This window comes from Gopherus evgoodei, chromosome 24, assembly GCF_007399415.2.
Source record: "Gopherus evgoodei ecotype Sinaloan lineage chromosome 24, rGopEvg1_v1.p, whole genome shotgun sequence".
Classification (NCBI taxonomy): Eukaryota; Metazoa; Chordata; order Testudines; family Testudinidae; genus Gopherus; species Gopherus evgoodei.
The window spans coordinates 10,047,221-10,067,753 of record NC_044345.1 but is presented as its reverse complement, the minus strand read 5'-3'; the positions used below and the strand labels follow the sequence as shown (position 1 = coordinate 10,067,753).

The following is a 20,533-nucleotide window of genomic DNA, read 5'->3' as shown; positions in this document are numbered from 1 at the left end:
AGGCCCCAGAGAAAATGAACAATCGATGTTATGAGTGCAGCCAAGAGGGGCACTTCATATGTAATTGCCCTTTTATGGACTCTAATTATTGCCATGCCTAGGTAGCAGGCATTCTGGCTCTTAATACAGGCCAACCCAAACTGATACTTACTATGCAGGTCAATGGCACTCAAGTAACAGGTGTTGTCAACTCAGGGTGCAGCCAGATGCTCATACGGGCCTATCTAGAGAAGCCATTGGCTCAGAAGAGGCCCCATATACCTCCAGTGCATCCAGGGGGATATACAGCCATATCCCATCTCAAGGGTAAAGCTAGAGGTGAGCAGTCACAAAGAAACATGCTGGGTCCACCTGGCTGAGAAGCTAGCATACCCTGTGGTCTTAGGTTGTGACTGTTGGTGTTTCAGGGAGGTCATGCAAGAGTGGGGGAAAACAAGCTGCCATTTGAAAGAAACCTAAGACCACAAATGAGGGAGTTCCTGAGCAAAAGAGAAGACAAATGGTGGAAGAAGGAACCTCCTGACCAGATGGAAGAGCCCGGGCCTTGCTCCATAGAGGTGGGAGTGCCAGAGGAAGCTGAGCACGAGTCGCTGATGGTTGATAGTGACTTCATGAGGGAGGAAAGGGAAGACTCAACCTTGAGTCACAAGTGATCAACTGTTTGTTACCAACCAACGAGCACCCCAAAGACCCTCCTTTGAGGTCCACAGTAACTGCCTATACTGTGTGACCAAGGATCCACAGACCCAGGAGGTGATCCAACAACTGCTCATGCCACGGAAGTTCTGGCAATGTTCCGATGAGACCTGCCGTATCTGGTGCATTCAGGAGCCCTGGGCTCGACACATGGGGCAGGAGAAGACTCTATAGCTAGTAACCCTTAGGTTTTTCTAGCCCAGCATTCACAAAGAAGTGAGCAATTTCTGTGCCTCTTGTCCAGAATGTCAATGTATTGGCCCTAAAGGAATACCCAAGGCACCCCGATCCCCCTCGTGGTGGTGGAATTGCTGTTTGAGAGGATATGGATCTGGTGGGATCCTCAGACAAAAGCAGTTCAAGGTTCCGCTACATACTGATGGAGGGAGTGATAAATGAAGGGGGTGGGGTAGCTCCCTTTTATGAACACTCAGCCAGCCAGTTAACTATAAGGTCCCTCTTGGTGGCTGTTCTCTGCTTGCTTTACCTCTAAAGGATTAAAAAGGCCCCCACGTAAAGGAAATGGAGATGGCACCTGACCAGAAGAGCCAATGGGAAGGCTAGAACTTTTTAAAATGGGGGGAAAAACTTCCCCTTTGTTGTCTCTGTTGTTCTCCAGGAAAGAGTGGAACAGGGAGCAGTTATGCTATGAGAAGCTTTAAGCCAGGTATGATCATAGATCATCAGATCATACCTAGAACTACTTATTTGGAACCCCAAAATGTGTAAGTAGATCAGGAATATTTCGAAAGACACCATTAGGTATTTCTGTTTATTTCTTATGGCTAGTGTGTTACCTGGGGTTCTTGTCCTGTAGTGGGTTGCTTCTGGGTACTACAGGACAGGCCCAACAAAGAAAACAGAACACCACTAGCCATCACCCACAGCCCCCAACTAAAACCTCTCCAGCGCATCATCAAAGATCTACAACCTATCCTTAAAGATGATCCCTCACTCTCACTGATCTTGGGAGACAGGCCAGTCCTCGCTTATAGACAGCCTCCCAACCTGAAGCAAATACTCACCAGCAACCGCACACCATACAACATAAACGTTAACCCAGGAACCTATCCTTGCAACAAAGCCTGATGCCAGCTCTGTCCATGTATCTATTCAAGTGACACCTTCATAGGACTTAACCACGTCAGCCACACCATCAGGGGTTCATTCACCTGCACATCTACCAACGTGATATATGCCATCATGTGCCAGCAATGCCCCTCTGCCATGTACATTGGCCAAACTGGACAGTCTCTACGCAAAAGAATAAATGGACACAAATCTGACATCAGGAATCATAACATTCAAAAACCAGTGGGAGAACACTTCAACCTCTCTAACCACTCAGTGACAGACTTGAAGGTGGCAATTTTGCAACAAAAAAACTTCGAAAACAGACTCCAAAGAGAGACTGCTGAACTCGATTAATATGCAAATTAGATACAATTAACTCAGGCCTAAACAGAGACTGGGAATGGTTGGGTCATTACACTAATTGAATCTATTTCCCTATGTTAAGTTCTCCTCACACCTTCCATGGGTCAACTTAATTATCACTTCAGAAGTTTTTTTTCTCCTGCTGATGATAGCTCATCTCAATTGATTAGACTCTTCCTGTTGGTATGCGTGCTTCCACCTTTTCATGTTCTCTGTATGTATAAATATCTCCTGTCTGTGTGTTCCATTCTATGCATCCAAAGAAGTGAGCTGTAGCTCACGAAAGCTCATGCTGAAATAAATTTGTTAGTCTCTAAGGTGCCACAAGTACTCCTGTTCTTTTTGCAGATACAGACTAACACAGCTGCTACTCTGAAACATGTCCCTTAAAGAAACCTTGTTAAGTAAGAAGTTTCAAGTAAGAGGTTCCTTCTGATTATTGAATAACCAGGTGTGGGTTTTTCCAGAACTTGCAGCCTTGAAACCTCAATAGACATTCCTGTGGCATATCCTACTCTTAAAATGCATGTATCGGCAACTTCCACACAATTATCAGGAAGGACGTGGGGTCAAGCAGCCTTTTTGGTGGCACCCTAAATCCCCCTCCCCTCCTGCCTTGGTCAAGCTGAGACTTGCTTTTAACAGCTTGCTGACTAGGCTGTCTTTAACAATAAGTCATAGTGGTTTCAGGCACTTTACTGATTTGCCAAAGTCTCCCCGTACAAGTGGATTCCTCTGTGCTAACCCCAGATGCTTTTGTTTGCTTTTAACCTTTAAGCTGAACCCCCAAGAAAGCTATTTTGAGTGCTTAGTTTTTGGAATTGCTCTTTTAAAATTAGTAAAAGCCTAAGTTCCAGACATATTTTCTTTTTGATGTTCAAAGAAGAGCCACGAGAATGATTAAAAGATTGGTAAACCTGCCTTATAGTGAGAGACTGAAAGAGCTGAATCTATTTATGTGAAAGAGAAAGTTAAGGGGTGACTTGGTCACAGTCTATGAGTACCTACATGGGGAACAAAACTTTGATAATAGGCTATTCATTCTGGTAGACAAAGGTATAACAAGGTCCAGTGGCTGAAAGTTGAAACTAGACAACATCAGGTTGAAAATAAGGAGCACAATTTTAAGAGTGAGGGTATCTAGCCACTGGAACAATTTACCAAGGGTTGTGGTGGATTCTTCCTCACTGGCAATTTTTAAATGAAGACTGGATATTTTTCTAGAAGATCTGCTCTGGTTCAAACACGAATTAATTCAGGCAAGTCCTGTGCCTGGGTGATCCAGGAGGTCAGAGTAGATGATCACAGTGGTTCCCTTCTGGCCTTGGAATCTAGGAATCACTTCCTGCGGGAGATGTAAATATGGGTCAGGTCAGAGCAGAACCAGGATTTGAGAGGAGGAAGAATATTTGAAAAGACAGAGTGAGCTTGGAGCCAAGAGGCTGTCACTGTCCAGAAAGTCAGCTGTCTCCTGGTCTAGGATTTTAAAATGGCACCGAGGGCCATAGTATTGGCGTGCCCCCATTACAGCAATTTGTTTAGGAATGTCACACCTAATTATAGGATTGTACAAGGGTTTGCAGCAGCTTGACCTCCTACAGAGCGGCGGGGAACCATACCGCCTCCCTACACACAGTTGATATTGGGGGGAATTAGTCTGGCCGCGGGGTCTTCCTCGGCAGCCCTTGCGGTACTGGAACAAACACCGTGAGCCCAGACCCTGGGTCAGGGCGGGGCAACAAGGAGTCCAGTACTCAGGCCCTCATGCAGGGCTGAGCAACAACAGTAGGCCCAAGCCTTCACAGGCCTGGGAGACAGCCACCCACGAATTGGGTGGCGGGGGGACACAGGCCCTCCCACTCCACTGTGTCCCAGCCCGGGGCCCTAGCAGCGGCAGAAGACCCGCTGCTTAGTCAGTGGGGATCCTGGCTGCAACACACTGTCATGGGTGCTGGCAGTGCTGCAGTCAGACTAGGGTCGGCTGCCCCCGGGCTACTTCCACACTCCCGCTCGGGTCGTATCTGGGTCAGGGTGTTGTCCTCTGGGGGGTACAGCTCCATAGGCTCCTTGGGGTAGCAGGCGCAGGGCAGGCCCAGCAATTCCTCTGGGTAGTGGGCGCAGGGCAGGCCCGGCCAGTCTTGGTGGCCGCCTTGGGCCGCGGGGCTCTCCCAGGAGGCATCTAGCTTCTCCGGCAGCTAGAGCCTTACTGAGCTCTCAGGGGGAGCCTTTATACTTCTAGGTCACCACCTGACCCTCTGAGGGGCGGGCTCAGAGCTTCTAAGCTCCGCCCGCTCCGGCCTCTGGATGGGCTCTTCCCTCTCCGGGGAGGCGGGGAACCACACCGCCTCACTACTTTGGTCAGATGGGTCAGGGAATTTGTTTGGCTGTGTGGTAAACAGTCAGCAGCTCCAGCCCTCTGGTGGGGGCTGAGCAAACCGTTCAATATTAGCAGGCCTAGGCCCTGGGTCAAGGCGGGGCAACAAACAGTCAGTAGTACAGACCCTCAGACAGGGGTTGAGCAAACAGGTCAATATTAGCAGGCCCTGGGTCAGGGCGGGGCAACAAACAGTCACTAGCTCTAGCCCTCAGGTAGGGCTGAGCAGACAAGTTCAACAGCAAACCCCCAGGCTCCTGGTTCTGAGCAGCTGGGGAGAGGAGGAGACGGCCACCCGCAAGACACTTGTCTCTCTCTCTTACCAACAGATGTTGCTCCAATAAAAGATCTTCCCTTATCCCCTTGTCTATCTGGTTTCAACACATTTTACTCATAATTCCAGCACATCCGGATAATCCTTTGTAGGTGACCATACAAACAAAGTCAGTATCAATTGTGTCCACAAGTTGTAGCGCTTTAACTACACCGGTATCATTAAAGTGCTACAGCTTGTGTGTGGAAAGGCTCAGGCCCTGTCCTCTGGGAGTCCCTGTAATCTGCACTCACCTCCCACTGCCAAGGGGGCTTTAGTGTCCCTGGGAATCGGGCCACTCTGCTTCTGGATGTAGGGGCATGTCCTGCTCCAGTGACTCCGGGTTTGTGCCCTGCTGCAGGGCACTAGAAGCTCCTCACCTAAGTGGTTCCCATTTAATGACTGGCTCTGAGAGGGCCCTGCCCCTTTCCCCAGCCCTGGCTGACCAGCTCGGTGCTCCCCCCTTCCCACCCCGCCCCCTGCAGATGGGATTTACACCCTGCGCACTGAAAATGGAGAAATCTACCAGACCTTCTGCGACATGACCACCAAGGGGTGCGGCTGGACCCTGGTGGCCAGCATGCATGACAACAACGTCTACGGCAAGTGCATCGATGGCGATCGCTGGTCCAGCCAGCAGGGGAGCAACATCAACTACCCAGAGGGAGAGGGCAACTGGGCCAATTAGGTTGGCTCTGCGGTGGGCTCCACCAGCGACAACTACAAGGTGGGGTCCCCTTCTCCGTGGCCAATAGCGACCTGCTGGGGAGAGAGGGAGTGTTAGAGGTGGTTGAATGCACATGGGCAGGTGGGGGACACGGGCATGGGGATTATGGGGGGGATGGTCCAGAGGTCAAGGTGCTAACTGAGGGCTTGGCAGCCCTGGCTTCCATTCCGTGCCATGCCACAGGCCCCCTGTGTGACCTAGGGCAAGTCACCTAAACTCTGTGCCTCCGTTCCCCCTCACCCCTGTACAATGGGGATGGTGCTTCTCTGCCTTCCTGGGCATGAGCCACAGCTGGGGAGGAGCCCAGATGCCCTGGGGATGGGTATTGCTGGGTAAGTACTGGGGATGTGGTTAAGAAGTTTCAGCTGGGTCCTTGATTTTCAGAATCCTGGTTATTATGATCTGCAAGCCCAGGACCTGTCCGTGTGGCATGTAACCAACAAGACACCCCTGAAGGAATGGAAGAACAGGTCCATCCTGAGGTACCACACCGAGACCGGCTTCCTGTCCTCGGAGGGGGGAAACCTCTTTAAACTCTACCAGGTGACGGCACGGAGCTAGGGGCTTTTGGAGGACATGTGCAGGAGGGACCGGTGGCTCTGTTGGCCTCAGTGTAGACGGAGGGATTGAGTTGGGCAAATCCTCAACATGCTACAAATGCTCCATGCTTGGGGGCCAGAGGCTGATAATGGGAGAAGGAGCCTTCCCCTCGACGCATTGGAATCTGACCATGACCATGGTGTGAGGTGAGCTGGCTGGTTTCAGCCACTTGCTGGTGTTCACATCCCAAACCAGCCACCTCCTTGGCACTGATGTGCTGGCAGACTCAGCAGAGGGGCTGAACGGGCCACAGAGACTGACCTAACCTCATGCCCTGGAGATGGGGGGCCATTGGACACAGGTGCTTTGGTGCAGTCCAAGCCCTTTACCCACCCTTGAGACCCAGCTTTGGGGTTCACTGTCCTAGCAGTGGCATCTCCTCAGTGCCAGGGCAGCGGGTAGTGGTGCTGGACACATGCTGATGTAAGCAGAGTCAGGATGAGTGCTACCCTGACATCTGGTGGTGAATTGTAGAGAGTGTGGAAAGAATTTTAAGAATTTGCACTGGCATGCACCGCCCCACTTAGCATAACCCCACAGCAGCTTGCGATGGGACTGCTTTGTGACAGAAATGACTCAGCCTCAATTGCATGGTACTTGCTAAACATGGGACATGGGTTCCAAAACCCCATGAATGGAGAGAGAGGTTGGGGACTGGTGTGTGTACCTGATGGTATGGGCCCCTTTTGAGGGCCTGGAACACCGATTGCACATTCTCCTCTCTCCAATGTTAAAGAAAAGACGGTTACTCACCTTTGTAACTGTTGTTCTTCGAGATGTGTTGCTCACATCCATTCCAGTTAGGTGTGCGCGCTGCGCGTGCACGTTCGTCGGAAACTTTTTACCCTAGCAACTCCAGTGGGCCGGCAGGTCGCCCCCTGGAGTGGCGCCGCCATGGCGCCCAATATATATCCCTGCCGGCCCGCCCGCTCCTCAGTTCCTTCTTGCCGGCTACTCCGACAGTGGGGAAGGAGGGCGGGTGTGGAATGGATGTGAGCAACACATCTCGAAGAACAACAGTTACAAAGGTGAGTAACCGTCTTTTCTTCTTCGAGTGATTGCTCACATCCATTCCAGTTAGGTGAATCCCAAGCCATACCTAGGCGGTGGGGTCGGAGTGAGAAGTCGCGGCACGGAGCACTGCAGTTCCGAAGGCCGCATCCTCTCTCGACTGCTGGACCAGGGCGTAGTGGGAAGCAAAGGTGTGGACTGATGACCAGGTCGCTGCCCGACAGATTTCCTGGATGGGCACATGGGCGAGGAAAGCCAGCGACGACGCCTGCGCCCTGGTAGAATGCGCAGTCACACGGCCCGTAGGGACATGGGCCAAGTCATAACAGGTCCTGATACAGGACGTAACCCAAGAGGATAACCTCTGGGAGGAGATAGGAAGCCCTTTCATACGGTCCGCTACCGCCACGAAAAGCTGGGGGGATTTGCGGAAGGGTTTGGTCCTCTCTATGTAGAACGCGAGAGCCCTACGGACATCCAGCGAGTGGAGCTGCTACTCCCTGCCTGAGGAGTGAGGTTTTGGGAAAAAAAACAGAAGGAAAATCTCTTGGTTGACGTGGAAGGCTGAGACCACCTTGGGCAGAAAAGCAGGGTGTGGTCTCAGCTGCACCTTGTCCTTGTGGAAGACCGTATATGGGGGGTCTACCACAAGAGCTCGGAGCTCCGACACCCGTCTAGCTGAGGTGATAGCCACTAGAAAGGCAGTTTTCCAAGAGAGGTAGAGCAGGGAGCAAGTAGCTAACGGCTCAAAGGGGGGCCCCATGAGCCGGGACAACACCAGGTTAAGATCCCAGGTCGGAGCAGGGGGACGGACGTTAGGGAATAAACGTTCCAGCCCTTTAAGGAATCTCGACACCGTCGGGTGAGAAAAAACAGAGCGACCGTCCGCACCCGGGTGAAAGGTGGAGATAGCTGCTAGGTGGACTCGCAACGACGATAAGGCCAGGCCTTGCCCTTTGAGGGACCAAACATAGTCTAAGATTTCGGTTACCGAAACTTCCATAGGGCGGAGATTTCTCTCTACGCACCAACAGGAGAAGCGTTTCCATTTCGCCGAATATGTGGCTCTTGTGGACGGTTTCCTGCTGCTCAAGAGCACCTCTCTCACAGGCGTGGAGCAGCGCAGCTCGGAACCAGTCAGCCACGCAGGAGCCATGCCGCTAGGTGCAGCGACTGCAGGTCTGGGTGACAGAGGGTCCTGTGGTCCTGGGTAATCAGGTCCGGATGAAGGGGCAGGGGAACTGGGTCGGCAATGGCCAAGTCCAGCAGCATGGTGTACCAGTGCTGCCTGGGCCATGCCGGGGCCACCATGATCACGAGAGCCCTGTCTCTGCGCACCTTCAGGAGGACCTTGTGGACCAGAGGGAACGGGGGAAACGCATAGTAAAGGTGGATCGACCACTGGATGAGGAAGGCATCCGCTATCGACCCCGGCTCCCTGCCCTGAAAGGAGCAGAACGCTTGGCACTTCCTGTTCCCCTTGGACGCGAAGAGGTCCACCCGGGGATAACCCCACCTCCGGAAAATGGAGAGAGCGACGTCCGGGCGAAGGGACCACTCGTGTGACAGGAAGGATCTGCTCAATTGATCCGCCAGTGTGTTCCGTACTCCAGGGAGGAAGGAAGCTCTGAGGTGAATGGAGTGGGCTACGCAAAAGTCCCAGAGTCGTATCGCCTCGAGGCACAGGGAGGAGGACCTGGTGCCGCCCTGCTTGTTGATATAGTACATGGTCGTCGTGTTGTCCGTGAACACGGCGACACAACGACCCTGAAGCTGATGACAGAACGCTTGACAAGCAAGGCGGACCGCTCTCAACTCCCGCATGTTGATGTGTAGCCCCACCTCCTCCTGGGACCACAGGCCCTGTGTCCGCAGGGTCCCTAGGTGGGCCCCCAGCCTAGATCTGAGGCATCCGTTGTCAGGGATACCGAGGGCTGAGAGGGGTGGAAGGGAAGACCCGCACATAATACGGACTGGTCTAACCACCAGCCGAGAGAATCTAAGACCTTCTGGGGGATTGTGACTAACATGTCTAACGGTTGCCTTGCCGGCCTGTAATGACTGATAAGCCACAGCTGGAGAGGCCTCATGTGGAGCCGAGCGTAGTCGGTCACAAAGGTGCACGCCGCCATGTGGCCTAACAGGGTTAGACATGTCCTCACTGACGTCAGTGGGGCTGACCGTAAACGTTGAACGATCGCCGCCATGGTCTGGAACCGTTGCAGAGGCAGCGAGGCCCTGCCCACAGTGGCGTCCAGGACGGCCCCGATAAATTCCACCTTCTGAGTGGGCCTCAGGGTGGACTTGTCTGTGTTTATCAAGAGGCCCAGACTTGCAAACATGCCGGTGATCACGCGGACATGGCTGTTGACTTGCTGTTCCGACGTGCCCTGAATCAACCAGTCGTCCAGATAAGGGAACACGTGGACACAGTTGCGCCGAAGATGCGCCACGACAACTGCCATGCATTTTGTAAACACCCTCGGGGCCGTGGACAGGCCGAATGGGAGGACTGCAAATTGATAATGAAGAGCCCCCACAACGAAGCGGAGAAAGCGTCTGTGGCGCGGCCAAATGGCAATGTGGAAATACGCGTCCTGCATGTCGAGGGCGGCGTACCAGTCTCCCGGATCCAGGGATGGAATAATGGTCCCCAGGGATACCATGCGGAACTTCAACTTCACCAGGTATTTGTTGAGCTCTCGCAGGTCGAGGATAGGCCTGAGGCCCCCCTTGGCCTTGGGGATCAGAAAGTAGCGGGAATAAAACCCCTTGCCTTTCTCATTTTCCGGAACCGCCTCTATAGCTCCTTTGCTGAGGAGCGTCTGCACCTCCTGCCGAAGGAATTGCTCGTGAGAGGGGTCCCTGAAGAGGGATGAGGAAGGAGGGCGGGAAGGAGGAAATGAAACAAACTGCAGGCGGTATCCCGTCTGCACCATGCTTAAGACCCAGCGGTCCGATGTTATTTGGGACCACGCCGGGAGGAAAAACGAAAGGCGGTTGGAAAACGGGGGGGAAGGATCCATAGGGGAAACTGTTACTGCGCCCTCGGGCGCACCTTCAAAATGAAGGCTTAGGACCAGGCGGGGGTTTTGAGGAGCCTTGGTTCTGCCCCCCTTGGTTCCCCGACTGCCTGCGCCTTCCGTTCCTGCCGCGGCGCCTGTAAAGGTCCTGCCGCTGGCGGAACTGGGAAAACGGCCTGCGTTGTTGCTGTTGTTGCGACCTAAAGGGTCTACGCTGCGTCACGGGGGTGTGCATCCTGAGGGACCGCATAATGACCCGGTTGTCTTTTAGACTCTTGAGTCTGGGGTCTGTCTTGTCAGAAAACAGGCCCTGGCCTTCGAAAGGAAGGTCCTGTATAGTATGCTGGAGCTCCGGCGGAAGGCCGGAAACCTGCAGCCAGGAGATGCGACGCATCGTAACTCCTGACGCGAGGGTACGGGCAGCCGAGTCCGCAGCGTCCAAGGAGGCTTGTAAGGCCATGCGTGCGACCTTCTTGCCTTCGTCCAAGATGGCCGTAAACTCTTGGCGAGCATCCTGTGGCAGCAGCTCCTTAAATTTGTCCACTGCCACCCAGGAATTAAAGGCATATCTGCTCAGCAGGGCCTGCTGTTTGGAGACCCTGAGCTGCAGCGCCCCAGCCGAATACACCTTACGGCCAAGGAGGTCCATCCGCCTGGCTTCTCTGGATTTGGGGGCTGGAGCCTCCTGGCCGTGACGCTCCCTATCGTTCACTGATTGCACCACCAGTGAACCCGGAGTCGGGTGTACATGGAGATATTCGTATCCCCTAGAAGGGGCCATGTACTTCCTCTCGACTCCTTTCACTGTCGGAGGGATGGAGGCCGGGGACTGCCAGATGGTATTGGCGTTGGCCTGGATGGTCCGTATGAAGGGCAGGGCGACCCTGGTGGGAGCATCAGAAGAGAGGATGGTTACAATTGGATCCTCTATCTCCGAGACCTCCTCTGCCTGCAGACTCAGATTTTGAGCCAATCGCCTGAGGAGGTCTTGGTGCGCCCTGAGATCCAGCGGGGGGGCACTGTTGGAGGAGGTACCCGCCACCGCCTCATCCGGGGAGGAGGAGGATGAGACCCCAGGCACGAGAGTGTCTAACTGAGGGTCTTCCTCAGCCCTCGCCTCTGCCTCCGGAGCCACAGCGGAGTCCTGCTGCTTGGACCCTTCCTCCCCTTCCGGGGAGGGAGGGGGGCGAGACAACGAGGCTTCAGGGGCCCTACGCTCCGCAGTCGCCGGTCTAGCAGGGAGCTGCTGGGGGCCCTGGGCCTGATGGTATGCCCAGGGTGTCCAGAATCCCCACTGTTGTGGGCCTTGGTCCTGCAGCGGCGGATCACCGAACAGCGCCGCCTGCCGGTCGGTGCCCAGCGCATACCCCCTGTCCGTCAGGGAGGATACGGATGGCTGTCTAGAGGGCCACGGAGGGGCCGACCCTGGATGGTAAGGGTCTGCGCGGGTCGGCACGGAGGATCGTCTCGGTGCCGGGGACCGGTGCCGGGAGTCATAACGGTGCCGGGATCGGGATCGGGACCGAGTTCTGTCACGGTGCCGGGATCCTGACCGGTACCGGGCGCCGCTTCGGTGTCGGGACCTGCCACCAGCTCGGTGCCAGGAGGTCGACCGGGACCTGCCACCAGCTCGGTGCCGGGAGGTCGACCGAGACCGGGACCTGCCACCAGCTCGGTGCCGGGAGGTCGACCGGTGCGGCGAGTAGCGTCGGGACCTGCTCCTGGAATCGCGGTGCCGGTTTCGACGACTGGAGCCTGACCGCGACCGTCTCGATGTCGACCGGTGCCGCGAGTGCGACCGGTACCGCTGAGGGGAGCGGTGCCGGGACTGCGAGCGGCGTCGGGATCTGGAGCGCCCAAGACGTCGGGACCTGGATCGTGAACGAGTGTCTCTGGGCGGTGCCGACATCATGGGCTTGCCTCTGGACACGACCCGCACCGGAGGTACCGGGGGTGGCAGCCGAGTGGGCTCAGTCAGGGCAATGAGGTCCCGAGCCGAGGCGAAGGTCTCCGGTGTGGATGGGACCACTATCTCAACCCCAGATCTCATGGGGGAGCTCGGCGGCACTGGACTCGACGGACCCGCCGGGCCCGGAGTCGACCGTGCTGGCGGCGCCGCGGCCGATGTCGAGGCCGGGCGCTCTAGCCGGGTCTGCCTGGCCGGAGTATCGGACTTCGACGGCCTTGGCTCTGACTCCAGTGCCGGAGAGGGTCGGTGCCGGGGAGTCTTCTCGGTGCCGGTGCGATCCGGTGCCGGTGCCGATACCACGGCCTGCGAAGCCGTCGGGTCAAGTGCCGCCTCCATAAGGAGAGTCTGGAGCCTTTGATCCCTCTCCTTCTTTGTCCTCGGCTTAAAAGCCTTACAGATGCGGCACTTGTCGGATCTGTGCGATTCCCCGAGGCACTTCAGGCACGCTTCGTGGGGATCGCTGGTAGGCATGGGCTTCTTGCAGGCCGCACACTGCTTGAAGCCTGGCGAAACAGGCATGAGCCTGGCGCCGGGTGCCGGGAAGGGCTAAGCCCCCGGCGAAGAACCACTTAACAACTATTTAACTTAACTATCTACTTAACAAACTAATTAACAACTATAATGGAACTAGAGATGAACGATAGATAAACGATAGATAACTAGGAGAGCTAGGGACGTGGAGGACAGCTATGCCGCGCTCCACAGTTCCAACGACCGACACGGCGGTAAGAAGGAACTGAGGAGCGGGCGGGCCAGCAGGGATATATATTGGGCGCCATGGCGGCGCCACTCCAGGGGGCGACCTGCCGGCCCACTGGAGTTGCTAGGGTAAAAAGTTTCCGACGAACGTGCACGCGCGGCGCGCACACCTAACTGGAATGGATGTGAGCAATCACTCGAAGAAGAATAGAGCTAATTTTTAATTCTATTAGGAGTCTGTCTGGAGACTGCTGAGCTGAATTCATGTTGGGCCAATGGTGCACCAGCATCAGGGCTCCTCTACTAAGAGCTGAAATCACTGAAAGAGCTGAATTGAGATCACGGAGTGCTGTGCTAACTAGTGGGGGAGCCTGAAGACCTATTGTTAAGCGGCTGGCAGAGCGGAGCAGTTTGCAGTGTGTTGGAGCAGCCCATGGAACAGTGAGCGGAGTGAAGCGGTTTGCAGGGACAGCTGGAGGAGCAGCACAGTTGGTGTGGTGGAGCTGGTCGTGGTGAAGGCTGCAGCAGAACTCCACGGAGAGGTGGAGCAGTTGGCCCTGGCCCACGTAAGGTGCCCCTTAACACCCTGTGTGGACTTCCCCCCCCTTTCCACCCAGGCTGGGGGGGTAAAACTCTGCAGATAAACTCTCGAATTCTGGGGTGGCACTGACCAGAGACTTTTGGGTTGTTGGACTTTGGGGTAATTGGACTTAAGACCCTAAGGGGAAAAGGTCATTGCCAAATGTACCTGGGGGTGGGGGGTTTATTTTTTTGTTTGTTTATGGTTTGTGTTATAATCCTGTTTGTGGTGTTTCTCCAGTGGGATGCCGCATTGTTTTCTTCCTTTATTAAAAAGATTTTGCTACACTCAGACTCCGTGCTTGCGAGAGGGGAAGTATTGCCTCCTAGAGGTGCCCACGGGGGTGTGGTATGTAAGTGTCCAGGTCACTGGGTGGGGGCTCGAGCTGGTTATGCATTGTGTTATTGAAACGGAACCCCTAGATACTGAACCCGGCCCTTGTTGCTGCCAATTCAGAGGGGCAGAAGGGTTACAGTGATTCTCACCTATTATCATTTACTGCCCGCATCGTGGCAGCTCCTAGCGGACACTCCTCTCCCGCCCCGCCGCAAACCAGGGCTCCATGGTGCTAGGTGCTGCAGGGACCCAGAACAGAAAAACAGTCCCTACCGCAAACAGTCTGTGACAAATCCACCCCAAATGGCACCTTGACATGCCAGATTTCCCTGCCCACTGCTGAGGTCACTGCTGTGTCCCAGGGCTGGCCTGTGTGGGAGGCGGCACTGACTGAACAAATCACCCAGTGAGCATGTGTCAGTGAAGCTGCCTTGTCTGTGCTGGAGCTGCCCTGCCACAGGGACAAACTAACACTGAATGCTTGCTGCGTTTGTGTCTCCCAGAAATACCCAGTGAAATACGGCGCTGGCTTCTGCAAGACCAACAATGGCCCCGCCGTGCCCATCATCTACGATTATGGTGATGCCCAGCAAACCGCCAACTATTACTCTCCAAACAGCCGATGTAAGTCTGCAGGGAGCGTGCGGTTCTGCCTTTCCACCTGCACTAAATTCTCAGAGTATTTCCCGCAGTCCCCCAGTGTCTCTGCCCCCAACATGCTATAAAATCTCCAGGAGGTTAGAAAACATTTACCAGAGCTCTGCTCCAGACAGCCCCCTCTGAATTTAAGTCCTGGGCCTGTTGTTTCAGTCTGAACAACCTTCATTTTAGAGCAGTGAGACTCAAACCTCAGTGGTAAAGGAGCCGAATTAGCAATCAACATTACCCAAAAGAGCCACAGGAGTGCAAATTCATTGTGTCATTTACTAATTGTACTAGTCATATTTAAACAGCATGACAGGGGAACTATTTAGTTTATAGATATATTTATTATTCTCACAGCAAATAAGTTAATAACTTAGTGCCAGTTGATAACTTAGTTGGTTACTAACATAGTAAAAGCATCACTCATTTAGAGAAAGGGAAAATGATGAAATGAGAGAGCAAATGGAAAATCCCCAGGAGAGAGCACAGTGTGTGTTCCCCACTTGAACATGATACAAGACAACTGAACACAAACCAGCTCTTAGGAATGGAAAGATGCCGTGATAGTGACAGATCTGTGAACATCCCAGCTGAGCCTCACAGTTCCTGATCACTTGTGGGACTGGAGTTCCTGCTTCTTAGACCCTGGTCATTCCCAGTTCAACAGGACCAGCTGGGATCAGAGCTCTGTCCCTTCTCTCCACCTGTCCATGGCAAACAATGGTCCTGACCTGCCCTTTTCTGTCACTAGCTAAATTCATCGCTGGCTACATCCAGTTCCGCGTGTTTAATAATGAGAAGGCGGCCATGGCTCTGTGTTCTGGGGTGAAAGTGACTGGCTGTAACACCAAGACTGTGAGTATCTGGCCAGGGTGGGGGTTAGCTGTGGAGCAAAGACCAGCTGATCAGCCTTGGGGCTGTCTAGTGTCATTGTCACATCTGGTTGGCTGCACAAGGACCCTTTTAGATCTGCACTGGTGCAGGGTAGGTTCAGTTTATATCCCCTGTGCCAGTAGGGACAGCTGTGCCACAGAGGCAATCATCCCCCAGGACAGGCCAAGAGGGATGGATGTTACATCTTTTCTTTGAGGGATCATGTTGGGGGGAACAGATCACAGGGGTTGCTGGCTGCTGTGGGCACTTTGCACCACTGGGAAGTCTTTCAAAGTGTAATTTCTGCCAGTAGAGGGCTGCAGCCCAAGCTTTTGCCACGGGTAAGTTGGGAGTGAATCAGACCCACTCACGGTCTGCTCCTGACCCAGAGAGGTCCATGGGGCTCTGCGTGATCACATTTGTCATAATAATCCCTAGCTCTGGTACGGCTTTTTTTGTCAAATCTTAAAAGCTGCACAGAGGAGTCAATATCATCATCCCTATTTCATAGAAGGGGAAACTGAGGCATGGAATGGAACAGCCAGGAATAAAAGCCAGATCGCCAGATCCCAGTCTAGTGCTGTACCCACTAGGCAACACTGCCTTCCCAGGTCAAGATTCGATTTCTGTTTCAGGGTGCGAGACACAAGTGGCAGATACTGCACCAACACAGCCCCTTCTCTGGTGCCTTCACAGATCCACAGATGCAAAGGCCAGTAGGGTCAGTATGATGGATCTTGTAGTCAGACTTCCTGCATGGCACGTGCCAGAGAACCTCCCACAGGGATTCCTGAATCAAGCGTTCTGGCCCCTTTCTACCTTCCCAGTGCAGGTTTTTCCCAAACTTTCTGGTGAGGGTTGAACTGTGAGCTCCTTGGGGCAGGGGCTGTATTTCTGTTCTGTTTAGCACCCAGCCCCCCAGGGCCTGCCCAGGTCTGGGGCTCCGAAGCGGCACTGCAATGCAAACGATAAATACCACCACCACTCAATGGCCTAAACTGGCCCTGCCCCTTGTGCAGACATTCACACCAGTGCAAAGGGAGTGGCAAACGCTGGCATCTGGGGACCCATTGCACCAAGGCAAGGGGCTGCACGACAGTCAGGGCAATGGAGAGTCTGGTCCCAAGAGTTAGAAAGGGATTTAAACCCTCATGCTTCAGGGTATTAGCTGACCTCTGATGGGGGGTGTCAGGAGGTAACTTACTTTGTGGGCAGATTATTCACCAACGGGCCATTGTAGGGTTTCTTGTGCCTTCCTCTGAAGCAGCTGGCACTATCCTGGAGACAGGATAGTGGCTAGATGGGCCCCTGCTCTGCTCCTGCCTGCAATTCCTCTGTTCTCTCCCCAGTACTGCATAGGTGGAGGAGGGTTCTTCCCAGAAGCGAACCCTGCTCAGTGCGGTGATTTCCCTGCCTTTGACTGGAATGGCTATGGAACCCATCAGCACTGGAGCATATCCAAGGAGATGATTGAATCCACAGTGCTGCTGTTCTACCGCTGAGTTCGGAAAGGCTGGCGTGACCCAGTGAAGGCCTTTTTCTCTTTGGACGTCTGTCTAGTGGGAAAGAACCATGGGGATTTGTAACCTGTTTCGCTCCCATGCCTGGTGCTTCAATGATGCAGAGAAGTGCTGATGCATTGGTTGATTTCCCCACCTTTTAATCTAATCTCTTCTTCTCTTTTAACAGGTATTCTAAGGGCCCCCCGTGCATCATATGAGCATTCTTGGGGGTGCAGATTGCATCAGACCTGCACCTGAATAAATAATAGGGACTGAAATATGCAGACACTAAAGTTCTGCAGCCAAATTCTGAGAAACCTTCCTCTGCAATGTAGGATCAGGATTTTGGTTTGAATTGATTTTTCTTTTTAAAAAGTGCTGAGCAGATGCTACCCTGTAAGAAGAGGAAACCAGAAGCAAAAACTGAAAGACTGTTACTAAAACCAGTGAACAGCTGCAGAGAGTGGAGACCCGGCAAAGCAAACAAATGAATACTGTAAGTAAATAACCTGAAAGCAAATGGGGAAGAAAACCTCATCTGGGTAATTGTGGCTCTTGGGACCAAAATCAGGTTCCTGGTACATAGCCTGGCTGAGATCATCCCTTTTCCCTGGATCCCAGACCTGGGATTCAAATGTCATTCTCTGTGTGGTGTCCCTATTTTATTCCTAGGAAAAGGATCCCCAAAGGAGGTGTAAGGATCCAGGACTCTAGTGTCTACCAGAAGCTTCAGCCACCTTCACAGGTAGAAGTCACTGTCTTTCCTACAATGCCACTCGTTCTCTTCCTGCTCTCTGGATCTGCTCCCTCCAGCAGGACAGAGACACCCCTTAACTCCCCGAGTCCTGATTTCCTGCCATTCAAGGGGCTAGGGATTTGCATTGCTCCCACCCCCACCATCAGAGACTTTTTCTATGGGCATTTTCCTAGAGCAGGGGAGAAATCTGTTCTTCCATTAGAATCAGTCTGCTCAGTAAATCCACCCACACTCATCTCATCTCAGCTGCTTTGTTTATCCAAGATTAGTGGTAACTTTGGAAAACCCTTAGCGTGTCGGGGAGTGAAGTGGAGCAGGGGATGCAAGAGCTCCAGCAGATTCCCCTGAAGAACACCACCCTGTCTCTCTCTGGTCAGGTAAGAGCTCGCCGTCCATTGCGGAGGTGAAGACTGGATGGGAGCTGCTGGATTGACCTTGATGTGCCATGCCCTTGTGTGGATGAAGGACCTACATCTCAGGGGTGGCCAGCAGCAGATGTAACACGTGTGTTCGGGAATGGGCTAAATAACCTACATTGAGAGGTAAGTAAAATCATGGCCACATGTAGACATCAGAGGAATAGGTGGGGATTGACCCAGGGTCCTTCAGCACAAGCCCCTCTCACTCACTGTCAACAAATCCAGCTCCAGCCTCTAGACCACACCCCATTCCAGAGCCCCAGAACCCAGGAGCCCTGATTCTCAGACCCGGGCCTCACATCACAAGGCCAAACCTTCTCCCATTCTGGGCGCTGTAGAAGGGACAATTGGCAAAACTCCCTCTACATTCCCCCGTCAGGGACTGCGGCCACGGGTGACAAGTGAATGAGCTGAGTTCTCCCCTGTGGGAATCCGAGGGGCTGCACATTTGGGGTTTCACAGGGATGGCCTCTGGCAGCCACTGACGGAGTGTTCCCGGGAGGAGATTTTCCGTCTCTAACAAAGGGTTTCTGTTCCCCCAGATCTCAGCCGCTCAGCAGAATGCGGGATAGCCAAGTGCTGATGGGATAGAGGGGTCCCAGGAGTCGCTGTGCAGCAGGGGCAGGGTCTGCAGTCACCTTGGGCCAAACCCTGCACTCCAGACAACCCAGGCTGTTTCTCTGGATTGAAAAGGGGACTTTGGCTTGGGGAATTGGTGCTGGTCCCTGTGTCCACAACTGGGATGTTTTCATGAGACTACACCATGGTCCAAGAAGCACCATGCAAGCAAGGGGAAAATGGACATTAGAGAGCGAGGCTGGGACCTCTGCGGGGCTGCTGCAGTCAAACATCCACAGCCAGAAGAGAGACGATGGGAAACTCGCTTCGATGGCTGGCCACAGCCGCAGCAGCTGTCTCAGAAAGCTTTGCACATGCTCCAGTCAACAGAGGCAGGACAGAGAGCCACACAGAGAGAGCCTGGGTTGCAATTAGCAAGTCACGTTTTTTTCAGTGGATTATGCTGCCCTGACCATCTATTTCCTGCAATGTGCACATCCAGCCTCCCTGGCTGACCTCCATAGGAATTAGGTTCTCCATGCCCACAGGACAGGACTGGCCTTACCATGAGGCAAACTGAGGCAGCTGCCACAGGTTCCAGACTGTGGGAGGATGCGACTAGGACCCAAAGTGTAGAAAATTGTGTCTGGTGCTGGTGCATATGTTTTCTCTCCACTCGAGATGCACAGAGATGGTGGAGTGCTGTGCTGCAGGAAGGAGGGCACAAGAGACATAACAGGCAGGCAGGAGAAAAGGTGAGAGGGAATAACAGAAAGCAACAGGAGCTGCAGGGAGAGAGAAGAGGAGGATCCTCTTATGTACCTCTCAAGCACCCCCAGAGCCTGGACTGATTCACACCAGCTTGTCAGGGAGCTTCCTATTTCCTGCTGCTTCCCTGAACCCGCTTGAGGAGAACAGACAGTCAACTGAAGTAGTTGGAGCAGGTTAGGCCTTTAAGATGCTGATATCTTCCCTCACTCAGACCCTGCTACCAGCCTGCTTATTTGTCCCCTTCAACGGAGTGTTGAAAGCCACTCTAGCTGGCACAGAACAGCAGCCATGAGTGAAAGAAGAAAATGCCCCTCTGGGGCAGCATTCAGAAAAAGAAAGAAAGCAAAGGAAACTTTTCTGTCTAAGCAGGAAGGAGCTCTCCTGAGATACATAGACACAAATGTTCACGCTGAGCCTTCCGGCCCCAGTGAGGATGTGAGTGGTGAGGAGATGCCTGATCTTTCAGTTAGTCAGAGTGCAGGTGACCTGGCAGCTACTGCAGCATCCATATCTCCATCTCAAATGGATGGAACCATGCACATTCCTGAAGAAAAGTGTAGCTCAGAGAAGAGTGTGGTGGAGGCACAAGAAACAGCTGCTGCCGAGTTTAGTTCCTTAAGTCTAGATCATCCAGGATTGTGGACTCACTTGAGTAGTAGCCTGAGGGACTTCCTTGTACTGCACGGGCCACAGGGAGTGAAAAATTTCATGTTCCCCAAAGACAATGAAAATAGAAGTTTCCATCCAACACGTTCCTGGTGTGAAATCCCCAATGGTGACAAAATGGAAAGGCCACGGCTTAGGTACTCAAAAACCCAGAATGCTGCGTATTGGTTTTGTTGCAAACTCCTCCAGTCTAATGTTCCAGCCACATTGCGTTCTACAGGAACAAAGGACTAGAAAAGTCTGGCTAGAAATGTGGCATGCCATGAGAAGGCAGGAAATCACCAGAGAGCATTCCATAGGTGGAAAGAACTTGAGATGAGCCTAAGGTTAAAGGCCGCCGTAGATGATGAGCATCAAGAGAAGATTGCATCATCGTTCAGAAAAGGCTCTTTGCCATTGTGAGAGGGCTTGCTACCCAAAACCTAGCACTGCATGGCACTTCAGATCAGCTGCATGTGCCAAACAATGGAAACTTCTGCATAGAACATCCTCACCACACAAGTTCCCCAGCCCACCCCCATTTCTTTAATCATCATAATAATTCATAATAAATAAATGGCTATTCCTCAAAAGAAAG

The 20,533-nt window shown here is 53.4% G+C and overlaps 1 protein-coding gene across 1 annotated transcript; it reads left to right on the top strand.

The window, feature by feature from the left end:
* Window positions 1–467: 467 nt before the first annotated feature.
* Window positions 468–16,810, top strand: LOC115639626 (intelectin-like protein). Its single transcript, XM_030542612.1, is given in 7 exon segments — window positions 468–649; window positions 4,727–4,767; window positions 5,306–5,547; window positions 5,932–6,090; window positions 14,269–14,389; window positions 15,162–15,265; window positions 16,633–16,810. Coding segments are annotated over 7 exon segments (1,002 nt in total). The 3' UTR covers window positions 16,786–16,810.
* Window positions 16,811–20,533: the final 3,723 nt, after the last annotated feature.